The 17,649-nt window shown below is 51.5% G+C and overlaps 1 protein-coding gene and 1 non-coding gene across 4 annotated transcripts; one reads left to right on the forward strand and one right to left on the reverse strand.

Moving 5' to 3' along the window:
- Positions 1-2,949: 2,949 nt before the first annotated feature.
- Positions 2,950-3,053, reverse strand: LOC123610047. The gene has a single exon (XR_006718074.1). It is a non-coding gene; the product is annotated as a U6 spliceosomal RNA (small nuclear RNA).
- Positions 3,054-9,223: 6,170 nt separating this feature from the next.
- Positions 9,224-13,677, forward strand: MYMX (myomixer, myoblast fusion factor). Of its 3 annotated transcripts, XM_045498407.1 has the most exons (3): positions 9,224-9,734; positions 12,090-12,276; positions 12,891-13,677. In XM_045498407.1, the coding sequence occupies exon 3, from the start codon at positions 12,905-12,907 to the stop codon at positions 13,157-13,159; it is 255 nt and encodes an 84-aa protein (XP_045354363.1). In that variant the 5' UTR covers positions 9,224-9,734; positions 12,090-12,276; positions 12,891-12,904; the 3' UTR covers positions 13,160-13,677. The 3 variants fall into 3 exon arrangements, with proteins under 3 accessions (XP_045354363.1, XP_045354364.1, XP_045354362.1); XM_045498408.1 differs by lacking the exon at positions 12,090-12,276; XM_045498406.1 differs by lacking the exons at positions 9,224-9,734; positions 12,090-12,276 and adding an exon at positions 12,305-12,434.
- Positions 13,678-17,649: the final 3,972 nt, after the last annotated feature.

Consider the following 17,649-nt stretch of genomic DNA (forward strand, 5'->3'; position numbering starts at 1 on the left):
ATTTGTCTTATCAGATTCAAACAGAATCAACCCTTCGGTTGAATGACACAGAGTTTAACTACATCTATTTTGCCATAACTCACATGGATTTACCTTCAGTGGTATTGGAGATGTGCATTCCCCACACCCAGCCTTCCAGGTCTTCCAAGAACCTTTAGGCTGGGTTTCCAGTGCCTTCCCTCATATTTTCAGAATTCCCTCACTGAGAGAGGTGGGTGCAAGGGAGAGGAAGGAAGTGGGTGGGGCTCTCCTCTTGGATTCACAGAGGACAGGAGGAGATAAAGAGAGGTCTGGTGGCCCTGTGGGTCTGTGGCTCAGGGCACAGGCTTTGCTCCCCTGGAATGCCATGGGGGGGCGTGGCAAGGTCACCTCCACGTTGTTGGGTTCCCCTGACCTGTCTCCTGTGCCTGTCCTATTGCTGCGTCCCTGATGCCAGCCTCATCTCTGGCACAAAGCACCAATTCCTGCCTAAGGGAGCCAGAGAAGGAAGGGAGGGCAGAAAGGGGCCATTTCTGGACACCCAAGGAGAGACTGAGTGTAGAAAGAAGGACCCCCGGAGAACAGCCAGAAGCAAGAGGCACTCCCAGCACCATGCTCCCTGCTGCCAGCCCACACTGCCTTTACTTCTTGGGGTCCAGAAACTTGTGGGGAGGCAGGGAGAGAAAGAGAGGAAAAAAAATGCTGGGGGCCTGGGTGGTTCCTTTGGTTAAACTTCCGACTCTTGATTTCATCTCAGGTCATGATCTCACAGTTTCATGGGTTCGAACCCCATGTCGGCCTCTGCCGACAGACCCTGCTTGGGATTCTCCCCCTCTCCCTCTCTTTCTGCCTCTCCCCTGCTCACGCTCTATCTGTCTCTCTCAAAATAAATAAATAAACTTAAAAAAAGAGGGAGAGAAAGGTGAAGAGAGTTAGGGAAATCCAGAGAAAAAGCCTAAGAGGTTGGAGAGACCAACTCAGGCGTACCTTAGAGATAGTGTGGGTTCAGTTCCAAACACTACAACAAAGCAAGTATTGCAATAAAGTGAGTGAAATGAATTTTTTGGTTTCCCAGTGCATATAAAAGTTAGGTTTGCACTATACTGTAGTCTCATAAGTGTGCAATAGCATTATGTCTAAAAAGACAATCTTTTTATTTTAAAAAATGAAGTTTATTTATTTATTTATTTATTTATTTATTTATTGAGAGAGAGAGAGAGAGAGAAAGAGAGAGAGAGAGAGAGAGAGAGAGAGAGAGAGAGAGAGAATCCCAAGCAGGCTCTGCACTGTCATCGCAGAGCCCGATGTGGGGCTCAAACACACAAACGGTGAGATCAGGACCTGAGCCAAAACCAAGAGTCGGACGCTTAACCAACATAGCCACCCAGGCACCCTACAATGTGCATATCTTAATTAAAAACTAATTTATTGGGGCGCCTGGGTGGCGCAGTCAGTTAAGCGTCCGACTTCAGCCAGGTCACGATCTCGCGGTCCATGAGTTCGAGCCCCGCGTCAGGCTCTGGGCTAATGGCTCAGAGCCTGGAGCCTGTTTCCGATTCTGTGTCTCCCTCTCTCTCTGCCCCTCCCCCGTTCGTGCTCTGTCTCTCTCTGTCCCCAAAAAAATAAATAAACGTTGGAAAAAAAATTTTTTTTTAAAACTAATTTATTGCTGGGGCGCCTGGGTGGCTCAGTCGGTTGAGCATCTGACTTCGGCTCAGGTGACGATCTAGCGGTCCGTGAGTTCAAGCCCCACGTCAGGCTCTGTGCTGACAGCTTGGAGCCCGGAGCCTGCTTCGGATTCTGTGTCTCCCTCCCTCTGCCCTTTCCCCACTCATGCTCTGTCTCTCTTTGTCTCTCAAAAATGAATAAATGTTTTAAAAAATTTAAAAAAACTAATTTATTGCTAAAAAGAAATGCTAACCTTCATCTGAGCTTTCAGCAAATCAATCTTTCTGCCGGTGGAGGGTCCTGCTTCCTTGCTGTCGGCTGCTGACTGGTCAGGGTGCTGGAGGCTTGAGGGTTATGGTGGCTGTGGCAGTTTCTTAAAATAAGACAACGGTCAAGTTTGCCACATCCATTGACTCTTCCTTTCACGAATGATTGCAGCATTTGCTGCTGTGTGATAGCATTTTCCCCGTGGTAGAGCTTCTTTCAAAACTGGAGTCGGTCCTCTCACATCCTGCCGTGGCTTTATCAATTATATTTACATAAAATTCTAAAACTTCTGTTGTCAGTTCATCAGTCTTCACAGCCTCTCCACCAGGAGCAGCTTCTGTCTCAAGAAACCACTTTCTTCAGGGGCGCCCGGGTGGCTGAGTTGGTTAAATGTCTGGCTTTGGCTCAGGTCATGATCTCATGGTTCCTGAGTTCAAGCCCCACGTCGGGCTCTGTGCTGACAATGTGGAGCCTGCTTTGGATTCTCTCTCTCCCTCTCTCTCTGCTCCTCCCCCACTCACTCTCTCTCTCTCTCTCTCCCTCACAAATATAAATAAACTTAAAAAAAAAAACACTTTCTGTGCTCATCCATCAGAAGCAGCTCCTCATTTGTTCATGTTCTGACATGAGCTTGTAGCAATTTGGTCCCGTCTTCAGGCTCCACTTCTGATTCTAGTTCTCTTGTTCTTTCCACCACATCCACAGCTACTTCCTCCTCTCTGAAGTCTCGAACCCCTCAAAGTCCTCCACGAGGGTTGGAATCAAATCCTTCCAAACTTCAGGGCACCCAGGTGGCTCAGTCAGTTAAGTGTCCAACTTCAGCTCAGGTCATGATCTCACGGTCCGTGAGTTCGAGCCCCACATCAAGCTCTGTGTGGACAGCTCAGAGCCTGGAGCTTGCTTCAGATTCTGTGTCTCCCTCTCTCTCTGCCCCTCCCCCGCTCACACTGTGTGTGTGTGTGTGTGTGTGTGTGTGTGTGTGTGTGTGTGTCTAAAATAAAATAAAACTTTTTTTTTTAATTCTTCCTAACTTCTATTAATGTTGATTTTTTTTCTTCAAGATTTCACATATCATCCTTCCCAGGGGCCGTGTTAATCTCTGTACTGTTCCAACTTTAGCAAATGTGCCTGTGAAGCAAGCAGCTATTACTGTTAATATTTTGACCTCTTCCCATGAATCACAGATGTTCCTTTTTTTAATATTTATTTATTTATTTTGATAGAGACAGAGAGAGAGAGAGCACGCACACAGAAAAGGGGCAGAGAGAGAGAGGGAGAAAGAGAATCCCAAGCAGGCTTCATGCTGTCAGCACAGAGCCTGGCTTGGGGCTTGATCTCATGATCCATGAGATCATGACCCGAGCCAACATCAAGAGTCGGACGCTTAACTGACGGAACCACCCAGGCATACCTGTATTTCTCTATTTTTTTTTTTAAGTTTATTTCTTTATTATGATAGAGAGAGAGAATCCCAAGCAAGCCACACCCTGTGAGTGTGTGAGCCTGATGTGGGCTCGAACTCACAAACCTTGAGATCATGACCTGAGCCGAAGTCAGATGCTCAATTGACTGAGTCACCAGGCGCCCCTACGTCTGTATTTCTTAAACAATAAGACTTGAAAGGTAAAAGGACTCCTTGATCCAGCTACTGTAGAGTGGATGTTCTGTCAGCAAGCACGAAACATTAATCTCATGGTACATCTTTTTTTTTTTTTAATTTTTTAACACTTATTTATTTTTGAGACACAGAGAGATAGGACACAAGACAGGAGAGAGAGAGAGAGAGACAGAATCCAAAGCAAGCTCCAGGCTCTGAGCTGTCAGCATAGAGCCCAACGTGGGGCTTGAACTCACCAGCCGTGAGATCATGACCTGAGCAGAAGTCAGACACTTAACCCACTGAGCCACCCAGATGCTCCTATATTTTTAAATTTTTTTTTAATGTTTATTTATTTTTGAGACAGAGAGAGACACAGCATGAGCAGGGAAGGGGCAGAGAGAGAGGGAGACACAGAATGTGAAGCAGGCTCCAGGCTCTGAGCAGTCAGCTCAGAGCCCGACGTGGGGCTTGAACTCATGAACTGTGAGATCATGACCTGAGCCAAAGTCAGACGCTTAACCGACTGAGCCACCCAGGCGCCCCTGCTTCTATATTTTTACATAGGTATGTATCTACAAAAATATATACTAATGCTCATATATTTAAAATTTTTACATAGGGGCACCTGGGTGGCTCAGTCAGTTTATTTTGGCTCAGGTGATGATCTCACGGTTCATGGGATCGAGCCCCACATCAGGTTCCGCACTGACATCGTGGAGCCTGCTTGGGATTGTGTGTGTGTGTCCCTTTCTCTCTGACCCCTCCCCTGCTCTATTTCTCTCTCTCTCAAAATACATAAACATTTAAAATAAAATAAAATAAAATTTTTACATAAATTATATAATTTGACTCATAACATTTTTCCACTTGGCTTTATCTTATTCAACATCATGTTTTGACACTTATCCCTGTTGATACATGAGAGTTAGTGCACTCATTGTATCTGTTGTATGGTATTCCATTTTATGATGAAGGTGATTTTTCTTTTCTTTTTTTAAAAAAAAACAAAGATTTCGGGCACCTGGGTGGCTCAGTTGGTTAAGCGTCGGACTTCAGCTCAGGTCACGATCTCAAGGTTCATGGGTTCGAGCCCCGCGTCAGGCTCTGGGTTGACAACTCAGACCCTGGAGCCTGCTTTGGATTCTGTGTCTCCCTCTCTCTCTGCCCCCCCAAAATAAAATAAATATAAAAAAAGAGATTTTATTTTTTTTATTTTTTTATTTTTTATTTTTTTTTTTTTAGAGAGAGAAAGAGAGAGGGGCGTAGGGGCAGAGAGAGAGGGAGAGAGAGAATCCCAAATAGGCTCCACGCCACGTGTGCAGAGCCAGACATGGGGCTCAATCTCACAAACTGTGAGATCGTGACCCGAGAGGAAAGCAAGAGCATCCAGCTCTTGAGCCACCCCAGGGCCCCTGAAAGATTTTAGGTAATCTCTACACCCGATGTGGGGCACGAACTCATAACCCCAAGATCAAGAGTCCCATGTTCCACTGACTGGGCCAGCCAGCCAGGTGCTCCAAAGTTGACTTTTCTGTTCTCCTGTTGGTGGACATTGGTTGTTTCTGTGTGTTTTGTTGTTGTTGTTGCAAAAAGCATCAACAGATATCCTTGCACACATCTCCCTGTGCACATTTGTGGACGTTTCTCTAGAGTTCCACCTGGAAGTAGGACAGCTGGATTCCAGGGAAATGTGCGTTTCCAGCTTCACCAGATATTGCCAAAGTGCCTTCTAAAATGATGGTGCCAGGGCGCCTGGGTGGCTCAGCCGGTTGAGCATCCGACTTCAGTTCAGGTCATGATCTCGCAGTTCGTGGGTCCGAGCCCCTCGTCGGGCTCTGCGATGACAGCTCGGAGCCTGGATTCTGCTTCGGATTCTGTGTCTCCCTCTCCCTCTGCCCTCCCCGACTCGCGCTCTGTCTCTGTCTCTCTCTCTCTCTTTCTCAAAAATAAATAAACATTTAAAAAATTTTTTTAATAAAAAATAAATAAAATAAAATGTGCCTATTAGCTTTCTCTTCATCTACTTCTCAGAGATGCAGAACGGTAACCCTTTCAGATACCGTTTGCAGTTCCCCCTATGCTGGTGTAGATAAGTAACTTTTCACACGTATGGGTCACTTGTGTCTCCTTTCCAGGAAATGACCTGCTCATGACCTTTGTTCATTTTCCTTGTCGTTATTGCTGTTTCCTTGTTGTTGGTGCTGTTTTCTTATTGATTATAAAAGTATTTTGTTTATGATGGATACCAAATCGTTTCCAGGTAGGTGGGTTGCAAATGTCTTCTCCCAGTCTGGGAGGGACGGTCTTGTCATTTTGTTGTGAGTGTCTTGTGTTAATTGAAAGTTTTTGAATTATTATTGAAGCTGGGTGACTGATACGTGGGAGTTCGTCATACTATTATCTCTACTTTTGTATAATTGTGAAGATAACACAAAAAGTTTATACAAATCTGTGACACAAATAAACGTCTACTATCCCAAATTCCTAAAGATCAGCTCCTATATTATATAGTTTTACTTTCCACATTCAGATCTCTGATGCTACTGGGATATATTTCTGTAGTTGGTACACCGACAGGTCAACACTTATCTTTCCCTCACGGAGGGCCAACTGTCCCAGCCCCATTTCCGACCCTGGGCTCCAACCCTGTCCCGTCTCCTCTGAGCAGAAACTCCCCCTCTGCCCCATATACTCTGGGGTCTGTTTCTAAATTCTCTATTCTGTTCCTTAGCTACTGTGTCTATGTTTGCATTTTGCCACACCGTTTTAATTCCCATATTATTAGATTGGCCAGAGTAGTATCTGTAGGGCCAGATTGCTATCCTTTCTTCTTTTTCTCCTTGGTCCTTTTTTCTTCCACATGCATTTAAGAAAAAATTTTTTTTTAACTTTTATTCATTTTTGAGAGACTGAGACAGAGTGCAAGCGGGGGGAGAAGCAGCGACAGGGGGAGACACAGAATCCGAAGCAGGCTCCAGGCTCCGAGCTGTCAGCACAAAGCCCGACGTGGGCTCAAGCCCATAAACTGTGAGATCATGACCTGAGCTGAAGTCAGATGCTTCAGAGACTGAGCCCCCCAGGCGCCCCTTCCATATACATTTTTTGATCAGCTTACTCAATTCCAGAAAGGGAAGCAACCAACACTGTTGGGATCTTAATTGGAATCACACTGAATTTCCAGATTAATCTGGGGGAGAACTAACATTTGTATAACCTGATGCTCTCCTGACCATTGTTACCGGGCACGTTAATCCGTATGTTCAGGTCTTCTTTTTTTGGTCCCTCTGTAAAAATGGTGTTTGCTTTCACCGTTAGGGTCTCACTCAGTCTTTGTTAGACTTATGCCTGGGGTTTGTGGGTTTTGCTGCTGTCCCTCCACCCATCAAATATGCCAGGCATGTCCTTCCCTACCTCCTACTCCTGCCTCTTGGTGCCCACCCCTCCTTCCTGCTGCCCAGGGAGCAGCTGTCCTGTGCCAACAGCTGACTTCCCTGCGAGGCGTTACCAGAGGGGTGCAGCTCACTCCCCCCACCTTAGGTCCTGTCAGCTGAGTCTGGGGAGAGTGACAGTTGTTTCGGCGGGGACAATGGGCCGCATTCTGTACAGGCTCCTCTCTGGGCCGCCTTCCCCCTGGCCACAGCAACTGTTCTTGCGGATAGGGTAGGGTCCCACCTGTCAGCTCTACTCTTTCCGGCAACGCTCAACTCCCTGACCCATTTCTCCATGCCTGATAAGCATGTCTGGTATGTGTCCTCCTACCTGGCTGCCTGGTCATGAGCCTATCCTGGCCTGGAACTGGTGGGCAGAAGAACGGACGGTGGTCATGGGTCATGGGTCGTGGGACTGTCCCCTCCCAGGTGCATAATCTCTTACCTCAGTGGTGTTGCAAGTACCCGAAACTTTCTCCCAGGCCTCAGATCCTCACAACGGCCCCACTCAGACGGTTGAGTGACTATTGTCACAAGCCAAGAGGAGCTGTGCTAGGTAACAGGGCTGAACTCCCAGTGCCAGGCTGGTGCTCTGCCCTTCCCCCCCCCACCAACCCCGACACTCCCCGCCCCTGACTGGCCTCCACACCTGCTCTTCAGCACCTGCACCCTCAGCACCCCTGCCCTTGATGAGGCGCCCCTGGCTTCTCTTCAGAACACCTGTTTGGGGGTGGGCACTGCCTTCAACTTCCCACGAATGGGGAGGCTCCAGGCCAGTGCTGATCCCCCAGAGGGGCAACAGGACAGTGAAAGATGACAGAGCCAGGGGCCGGGGCCCGAAGGAGACTTGAAAACTCCGTCGATATTTCAAGCTTTCACTGAGGCCCAGCACCCACTCTCAGTGGCTGGTCGTGAACATCAGGGTGCCCCCTAGCAGACCTTCGAGAAGCAGCCAGCTGCCCTGGCCTCAGACATAGGGTGTACTGGGAGGTAAAACCCAAATGATGAAAGGAAGGAAACTCTTGTTTACTGGACACTTTCTAGAGCCAGTTCTGGACCATGTTCTCCCATGTCTCCATCCTGTCAGAGGCAGGAGTGGTGACAATTCCCGTGTTAGAGAAGGGGGCCACCACACAGCACAGCTCCAGACGGTGTTATCCCCATCCCCACTTGTGCAGTGCACAGTCCGCTCAGACGTCCCCGGAGGCCCTGACAGAGGGTCCCAGAGCCAGCATGTAAATCCATTCTTCACCTCTCTGTGCAGGCCATGGCAGAGGAGGTCATGTAGTGGAGTGCTGTGGACCCCTGCATGGGGACAAGCGGAAAGGGGTGGGAAGAACGGAAGGCCCCGCGGTCCCTGGTCTCCCAAGAACCCATTAGCTATATGGGGTGCCTGGCTGGCTCAGTCGGTGAAGCGTGAGACTCTTGATCTCGGGGTTGTGAGTTCAAGCCCCATGTTGGGTGTAGAGGTTACTTAAAAAAAAAAACTAACTATATTGCAACTCTCACCGCCCCCCCCCCCCTCCCGCCCGGTCTACCCAGATGCTTGTCTCACACTATCTGCTGACTCTCCGTGGATCTGTCCCGTGTCCTCAGCGGCAACTGACACAGGCCTGGCACACGGTCACTGGCACTTCGGTGCTTGTGGTTGACACGAATGGCCCCAATTACCCAAAAGCATGCTAGAGACCCCTGAGGCTCTGGGAAGAAGACCAGGGAGGAAGACTCCAGGGGTCACAAACTTCACAAGTTGGCCCTCAGATCCTGTTTTGTTTTTTTTAATTGACTTTAAGGAACAGGAGGTTTGGCCAGTTTCCTCAAAGTTTCTGGCCTCTTCCCAACAGCAGAGGGTGGGGGGCAGAGGTGAGGGTGGTGCAGGCAGGATCCATTACACAAGGCTAAATCAGGAACTGGGAAGAATTGCTCTGTGGTAGCTCCGTTGCCAGAGAGGATGGTTATCTTTCCAGGAAAGGCTGAGGAAATCCTTAGCAGCGCCCCTGCTTTTCTGCCTTGGAGAAAATGTCTGGGGCAGGCTGATGGGCATAGGGAAGGATTAATCCAGGTGAAGGTGGGAAGGAGGTGGACAGGGGAGTTAATCCCAGGGGGTTAGGGAGTAGAGAGTAAACTAAGACTAGACCCAGGTCCTGGCAGCTGCTGCCCCTCCCCCACCTCCCTTTTCACCGCCCCCCCCCCCAGGTTCCCCATTGTTACCAGAGACAACATCCTGTTTCCTTTACTTGCCTCACTGGTCTAGGTCCAAGAGTCCCTCACTATGCTGGGGGGGGGGGGGGTTGCGGAGAAGGGAGCGGGGAGATAGGGGAAGGGACGAAGACAAGGATGAGGGATGGGACAGGGATGGGATGGGACAGGCATCTGACTCCAGGTCCAAGGTCCAAGGATCTCACAGCTGTAGCAACTGAGGTTGGAGGGGAAGTGTGACTTACTTGAGGTCATCAATTTCTGCTTATGCGGGTCAGTGCTTGGTTGGGACTCATGGTTCCCTCAAAATTGCATACTTCGAAGGTTCCCAGAGGAAGCCATCAGGTCTGACTCCTTTCCCTTGGGTTCATGTGATTGGTTCGCCTCTCTGAAAGGCTCTCTCCAGCTTCCATGGCAAACAGGGTCTCACATCCTAAGAGTGTATGCAGATCAAAGGAGCTCTGGGGCTCAGCAGCACAGGCTCTGGACAAGCAGATCTGAGTTTGGGACCCATCACAGAACCTTCACTGATTCATTCTTCACATTGAAAGTTTATTGCCAAGCACTGGGGACCACCAGCAGACAAAACAGATGTAAGTCCCTACGTTCTCTGGGGTGGGGGTGGGGGGCAGCAGATAATCAGTAAGATAAGGAAGTAAAATAAAATATATAGCAGGTCAGAAAATGATTTGCTGTGGAGACAAGTAAAACAGAGATTTGGATAGAGAGGGGACAGAGGAGATGGGATGAAAGGGGTGTAATTTTAAACAGGATGGATAGGTGCCATATGGGCAAAAACTTGAAAGAAGTGAGCTAGAGCCCCATGTGGATACCTGGAGAAAGAGCCTTGTGGGAAGGAGAAGAGTGGGTGCAAAGGGCCTGAGGCAGAACCATATCTGGCACAGTTAAGGAGCAGCAAGGAGGCCAGTGTGGCTGGAGCAGAATGAGAGAAACAAGGATAGAAGTTGAGTCAGGAAGTTAGGTGAGGTCAGACCACCCAAGGCTTTGTAGGTTGCGATTAAAGCCTTTGGCTTTAACTCTGAGATGGGAGCCACTGGACTGTTTGTGCAGAAAGAAGACAGGATCTGATTTATGGGGGTTTTTTTGCTTCGTTTCGAGCACAAATGTACTTAAAACAGCGCAAAGCCCATGCGGGGCTTGAACCCATGACCCTGAGATCAAGACCTAAGCTGAGATCAAGAGTTGGATGCTTAACCAACTGGGCCACCCACGCACCCCTGAGCCATATTTCCTAAAAATCTTCCTGGTCACTGTGTGGAAAAGAGAAGCAGGAACCACCAGTTAGGAGGCAACTGCAGTAATTCAGGTGAGAAATGATGAATGCTCAGATAAGGGTAGTCATGGTGACATCAGTGAGAGGTGGTGAGATTCTGAATATTTTGAAAGTAGAGGTGCCAGAATTTACTAATATGGGTAGTGAACTGTGACGGGAAGAGAGAAGTCAAGATAACGTCCAAGATTTCGGCCAGAAGAACTAGAAAGTTGCATTTGTCACTTACAGGGATGGGGCAAGCCTGAAGGAGGGGCAGGTTTGGGGGGAGATCTGTGGTAGGACTCTGGCTAAGTGAACCACTCTGAACCTCGGTTTCTTCATCTGTACAATGGTTATAATAGCTCTCCTGCAGAGTGTGTGGTGCCTAAATGGGGTGTCTCTTGATCAGACGGAGGCCCCCAAATGTGGAGTGATGATTGGGTGGAAGCCGGTGGTGCAGGCAGTGAAATAACTCACCTGAGGCAGAAGGAAGGGGAGAGAAGTTTAGTGAACACACCGCAAGGGAGCATCTGGCTGGACAGCAGAGGAGGGGCTATCTACAGCAAGGCAGTGGGAGGGGGCCGCTTTTAAGGAGGGAAAGTGAGGAGGTATGGTGACAAGGAGTTTTCCCTGTTTTGGTACCTGTGCCTAGTTGTTATGGGTCAGTTAGGGCCTATGGATATTTCAGGGTGGGTGGCCTGATAGACCTGTCTGTATTCAGCCAAGTGGTCGCTGTGGCCCTTTTGTTTTAAGTTTATTTATTTATTTGGGGCAGGGAGGGGTGCAGAGAGAGAAGGAAAGAATCTCAAGCAGGCTCTGCACGCTCAGTGTGGAGCCCCACGTGGGGCTCGAACTCACCAACCATGAGACCGTGACTTGACCAGGAGTCGGATGCTTGACCGACTGAGCCACCCAGGTGCCCCTCACTGTGGCTCTTTCTGCATTCCATTGCTCAAGCCTGTTCGTCTAAAAGCAGCCTCCAGATAATGGCAGTAAGAAGTGAGTGAGGTCATGAGCTCACAGGATTGGCACATGTGTCGGCCCATGGCCCAAGGATGACACATGACCAGCACATCTCCTCAGGCAGCAACTGGAAGGAGAGAAAGACTGAACCATAAATCTGAACTCGAGCTCCTCTCCCTGCTTCCTCCAGGCAGAAGTGGGAGGGCCTTTCTGACGTTTAGGTTTTCTTTCTTCACAGCCTTGGCCTTCGGTGGTTTTAGAGATGGTGATGATGCTAATGGAGGCTGGTGATGGAATGACGATAACTGTTCCCAAAGCTGTGAAGTTTACAAAATGCTTTCATGGCCATTATCTCTTCTGGGTCCAGAAAGGCAAAACGTATATCCATTTTATGAAGTAGGAGGATGTGGTATTCAAAAACAAAACAAACCCAGGTTGTCTCTGTATTTCGCTAGCTCATGAAACTTCATTTCATCTTGGGCAAAAGTGAGTGAAGAGGGTCCTAAAGTGGGTGGGAGTGACACCGAGCTGTGTCCAACTGTCAGATGGACTGTGACCTCACTCCTCTGCCCCCCGGTGCTTGCCCACGTCCTGCCGTCCTGTTCTCCCTGTTTCGGTCACTCCCTGCTATAGCATGCCTGGCGTGTCTGGGCTGCAGCCTTCCCACTTCTGAGGTTTGGGCAAATGGGTCTCTTACATCGTTCCATTCCAGGTACTCCCAGTTACCGAGACAACAGTGGAGGGGACTAAAGACCAGAAAAATCAATGCGCGGACAGTCACACCCTTAGAAACTACAGTCTGGGTTCCAACTCTGAAGTCTACACCCAGCAGGAAAAATTCCTGCATGTGCTCCTTGTACTTCTTCCGAGCCAGCTGCCCCCTGCCCTCAACATACCAGGTGCCAGAACACAGCTGTCTCTTCGTTAATCCCCCCACCCAGGCAAGCGGTCCTAGGGTGGGGCTGAACTGGGTGGGGCCGCCGTGTAGGGTCCAGGGAGGCTGTGCCCCTGCAGGCAAATTCAGCCAGAGACTGATTCTGAGCAACAGTTCTGACTGGTGAGAGCTGCTGCCCGGTGGGGTTGGGAAGGTAGGAAGTGTCAGGTCTGGGTGGATCAAGGGGCCTCGGAGGAAAATTTACATTGCCTAGGGAAGAACTCCTGCTGGGTTGAGACTGAGGATGTGCTTGAGGAGGGGTGGAACTGACTGGGGGGGGGGGGTGTCTAGGGAACTAGAGGAGCCCCTGGAGACTGGGAAGGGCAAATTGTGGGTCCTAGCCTCAGTTTTGCTCTTGCCTTGGTTCAGTGTCTCCATCTGCACTGTGGTAAGAACCTTCCTGCCCCAGCTACCTTGCCAAGAGAAAGGGCTTCTGGAAAGCAAAAATGACCCAGGAATTGAAGTGGGGGGAGCATGAGGGTATAAACTGGAGTGGGGGGACACCTGCCCACCCCAGTTTTTGCCAGGTGAGGAGGGAGCAGGAAAGGGGCAAGCTTAGAGTCTGGATTGCTTTCGCAGTCGCTGACCCAGCCATGCCTGCTCCACTGCTCCCACTGCTGCTTCGAACCCTGATGTCCCGCTTGCTGCTGCCTGCCACCCGCCTGGCCCGCCGGCACCTCCTGCCCCTCCTGCGCCGACTGGCCCGCCGCCTGGGCTCACAGGATGTTCGAGAAGCTTTGCTGGGCTGTCTGTTGTTCATCCTCAGCCAGAGCCGCCCGCCCGACGCTGAGGAGGTCTCCAGAGTGGCTGGCCAGGAGAGGAGGGAGAGGCTAGCTCCCCCAAAATGAGGCTGCGATCCCTGATATTGGCTGTGTCATCAAAAGCCATTCTTTTGGAGCAAGACAGTGCTGGCACCACCACTGAGCACAGCCTACCCACTGTGCAGAAGACGCGGTGGGGGACTGAGCACAAAGACGGGTCTGACCAGGAATGCTTCCCGACTCCCAACAGGAATGACTGGAAGGATACCCAGCATCTAGCAGAAAACTGATCTTACGCGACCCTGCACTCCTCCTTCCAAGACACCTTTCCTAATCGCATCTGGGCTGGGAGGGGAAGGGAGGGGGATGAGGGGAGTGACTCTGCTCCCCCACCCCCATCCTGGGCAAATGGGAACCTGAGTTCCAGTGAAGGACAGTCCTCACCCATGGATAACTGACAACTTATCTGAGAGGGGAGATTTTAACCCAGACAGTCCGTCCTTCAGACTCAGGATTTTCCTTCAAATAATAGAACCTTGATTTGGTCAGTCTTGCCCCAAAGCCCAGCACGCAGCAGGTGCTCAATAAATATCTGCTCATTTGAATTCGTGGGATACCATTGAAAATTGCGTCACCCATGCTCCTACACTGAAAAACAGTCTAAGGTGGCCAGGGGGTGGGAGGGGGAAAACCACTCCCGGCTCCCTTTTGCTTCCTATTCCATTGTCCTGCAGTCCTCATCTCCTGGAGATCGTTTCTCTTGCGTAACTTCAGTATGTCACCCCGTGACCCAGCAGTCCTGGGTCCGATTTAGAGGTCTGGCCGGCCAGCTCAAGGTAAGAAGGAAAACTTCCTCGGGCCAGGTCCGAGACTGCTCACCTAGCGGCGTGGGAAGAGGGAGATTTGTTTGCTAAGGGGCCCTGCCGGCAGCCACCCAGGGGAGCAGAGCAAAAATGCTTCCCCTGAGGGGCACTGTGCCTTTTAAGAGATCTGGGCGGTTGGGGGTGGAGGTGACCATGGGCATTCACCTCATTATTTCCTCCTCCCCAAAGAGCAGCCCCTAAGGGGTCAGATCAGAGGTGTCCGATTCATTTGCTTTCAGCCTCCGGGTAATTTGCTTATTGTTCCCAAGCAACAGTCCTCCCTCCCTCCCTCCCTCCGCGAGTCTTAGGCTCTAGGTTGGGGGCGGGGGGGGGGGGGGGAGATAGTGAGGGATGCGGGCCCCTCTCAGGATCCCCATACGGTCCCCACACCAGGCTGAAGTTCGGCCCCTGGGAAGAAGTGACGCCAGAGCTGTGCGCCCCCACTCCAGCCCCGCGGGACCTTCCGCCAGACCCCCGCCTCCCCACCCCTCTCGGCACCATCTGCTTCCTCTTGGCGGCCTCAAAATCAGAGCACGTGCTCGCCCCTCTCGGGAAGGCGACCTGGGGGAAGGGGGCTTCAGCCCGTGGTCCCCTAACCTCGTTCCCCTCTGGGGTCACGGGCACCTTTTCTCTCGCCTGCTCCCGGCCTTCCCTGCGGCCGGCCTCGTTCGCCCCGGAGTGGCGGAGTGGCGCGGCGCGAGGAGGGACGGAGCAGGCCGCGGAGTGCGGGGCGGTAAGCCGCCGGGGTAGCCCGTTGCAGCCCGTCTCCCGCCCGGCAAGAGGCCGGTGTGACCCGGCGCGGGCCGCGAGCTACGGCCACGGCCCCAGCCCCGAAGTAAGGAGGCCACGAGGGGGACCCGGCCGGGGGATTTCCGTTCCCCCCCCCCCCCCCCCCCCCGGCTCCCAACCGGCAGGACTGCGGGGAGCGGAGGCGGGCCTCCAGCGCAGTGGGGCGGGGTCTGCGCGGTTCCCACGCGCCGCGCCGCCAGGGCAGGGACAGGTTCTGGTGCGGCCCTAGTTGGGGGATATCAACCGTGTCGGAATCTGCGGTTTCCGGTACAGGGGAGCCTTTAATCAGACTTGGAAGGCCACCCTCCCCACCACCCCCATGACTCTTCCTCCCCACCCCTGCCGCCCTAACCGAATACAGATGCCCCCAAGGTCAGAGACCTGCCCAGAGCAAAGGGTAGGGGGAGAGGCCCGAGAAATTAGTCTGAGACGACCAAGCCCAGACCTAATGAACCTCAAATCTTAAACCCTGACCCTCGTTCCCATCCTGGAGTACACACACCCACTAGGAAGGCGAGGGAAGTGAGAGGGCTGGATTCTGTATCTTAAATGTTTGTTTAAGTTTTTATTTATTTTTTGTGGGGGGTAGGGGCAGAGAGAGAGGGGTACAGAGGATCTGAAGAGGGCTCCCCCCGGACAGCAGAGAGCCAGTGGTAGGGCTCAAACCCACCAACCAGGAGATCATGACCTGAGCTGAAGGTAGACGCTTAACCCACTGAGCCACCCAGGAGCTCCTGTATTTTAAATGTTGATGTTTGGTTCATCATAGATTTTTTTGCATTAACTTTGATTTTTTTAAAGACTACAGTAAAATATTATTTATCTTGATTCCTGATTTTTTTTGGAGTCAAGCCCCTTAAAATTTGCAGTCAAGTGCCTCATTGGCCTCTCTCTAGTCCCAACCCTGCCACAAGGGCAGGGACAGAGAGTCACAAACAACAACTGAGAACGCAGTCATGAGACAGGTGCTGGTGACAAATAGCCAAGCCAAGCAAACACACTTCCAGCAAACACAGATGGACACAGGGCTGGGGAAAAGAGGGCTGTGTGTGAGATGGTGGGGCAGGCTTGGGGCCTGGAATGGGAGGATGGAGTCTGGAGCTACGGACAGTCTCAACTAGAGTGGAGTATAGGGTGGGGGTGGGGGTGCAGCTGACTCAGCCCTTCCTACCCTACTTCTGTGCCAGTGACCTGAGGGAACTCAGGGAGGGAGAAAGCCCTAAGACTGGGCAGAAGGCGACAGGACTGGCTGGGCCTGACCAGAAAAACTCCCAGTACTGACCAGTGTGAGTTGGGGCCCTGAGGATGTCCAGCAGAGGGCCCTGGCACCCAGCAACCATCTCTGGCCAGGGAAGTAGCTCCGAAGGGGCGTGGATGCTGGCTGGGGGCCCAGGCAGAGTGATTGCCAGATGGGCTTCTCTCCAGCAATAACAGCCCTGGCTGTTGCCATCTAGTGAGCAGGCCAGGCCTCAGCAGGGGTGGGGAGAGGAAACAGCCTTCCACTGTCTGGCCTGGGACCCTCACCACTTCCCTCCAGTTTCTTTCCACTTCCAGCCCCCCTGCACACAACTCCGGCCACTGGCTACCAGCCTGGCCATGCCTGGAGGATCTGTCTGACCACTAAGGCCTGCCACCCCCACAGGCCCAAAGATGGGAAATGAAGGTGGGAGAGAGACAGGGGCCAAGGAAGAGGGGAGAAGAGGGCTGGGAGAGGAAGAGCGAGAGACTGGACAAACACAGGATGGGAATGGGGGTGGGTAGACCCAGACATGAAGCTGCCCTCAAGCCGTGGGGCAGTGCCTAAAAAAATACCACCCTACCCATCTTCCTGCCCTCTGTTTGGTTAAGGCTGGGGGATGATGGTGTCTTATGTCTCTGTGAGGCACAGAGCCAGGAGGCTGAGAACATTCCTTCTGGAGTAGTTTGGGGACAGGTCACTGATCCTAAGTAGAAAAGCTACCCCTCCTCTCAGGGCCCAGTCTGTTCCCTGGCAAGAAGGTGACTCTACCTTATTCTTATGATGGTAGTATGCTAATTGTTAATTAGTGTCCAAAGCTTCTTCAGGAGACGAGTCTTTTGGGTAGTTGGGGAGGGTGGGGTATGCTGGACTGGATTTTCTGTCTTCACACTACTCGAGCCTTCAGATTGTCCTCCAGCACTGAGGGCAGCTATAGGGGCCGTATTCTCCTTCCTCCAAATTTACTGACCAGCAAAATGGGAGAGAATCGTTCCGCCTTGCCCCTATCCCTCTTGTACATACGCCTCTTGTTCTGTACAAGAAGGACTGACCACCCAGCATGCCCACCCCCTTCCTCAGCCAGTGGAGGATGTGGGGCTCCGCAAGGCTTGGCCTCTGCCTCTCAGTATCGGTGCCATAGGATTCACGCAGGATGTAAGGCTATTCTGGGCTTTTTCTCTTACCATCTCCAACTGTTCCTCAGCGTTTCCAAAGTTCTGGATTTAGAAAAAGTGAACCTCGAGGGGCCTACAGATCTATGCCACTACCCCTTCCCCCGCAACCCCCACAGAGACACACATCCCCCTTCTTATCACAGTTGAGGGTGGTATAGTGTTTGTGTGTGGGTGTTCGGGTCTGTGTGTTAGAGGTGGGAAAACCCACCACTCAGGTCACTGATTATACTGATTATGCAGAGGGATCCCTCCGGCATGGGGGTTGGGGGAGCAAAGGAAAGGAAGAAAGTGGCACTGAGAAGGGAAGAGGCCCGCGCAGAAAAGGAAAAAAGTGCAGTGTAGGAGAAAGTGGCGTGGGAGGGGTTCGGGGAGTTATACCGGAACATCTGGGATGGAGTATGGACGTGAAGGCGTCCGGACGGGTTGAGCCGAAGGTTTGCTGCAAGGAGCGTCCGGACGGGTTCTGTAGGATTTTCTGGAGCAGCAGCGCGGAGGAGACTAGGGGTACCCAGC

The sequence above is a fragment of the Leopardus geoffroyi genome, chromosome B2 (assembly GCF_018350155.1).
Source record: "Leopardus geoffroyi isolate Oge1 chromosome B2, O.geoffroyi_Oge1_pat1.0, whole genome shotgun sequence".
Taxonomy (NCBI): domain Eukaryota; kingdom Metazoa; phylum Chordata; class Mammalia; order Carnivora; family Felidae; genus Leopardus; species Leopardus geoffroyi.

Bases quoted from the DNA above. Each gene is read 5' to 3' on its own strand.
- MYMX (XM_045498407.1), top strand. From the start codon at position 12,905: ATGCCTGCTCCACTGCTCCCACTGCTGCTTCGAACCCTGATGTCCCGC.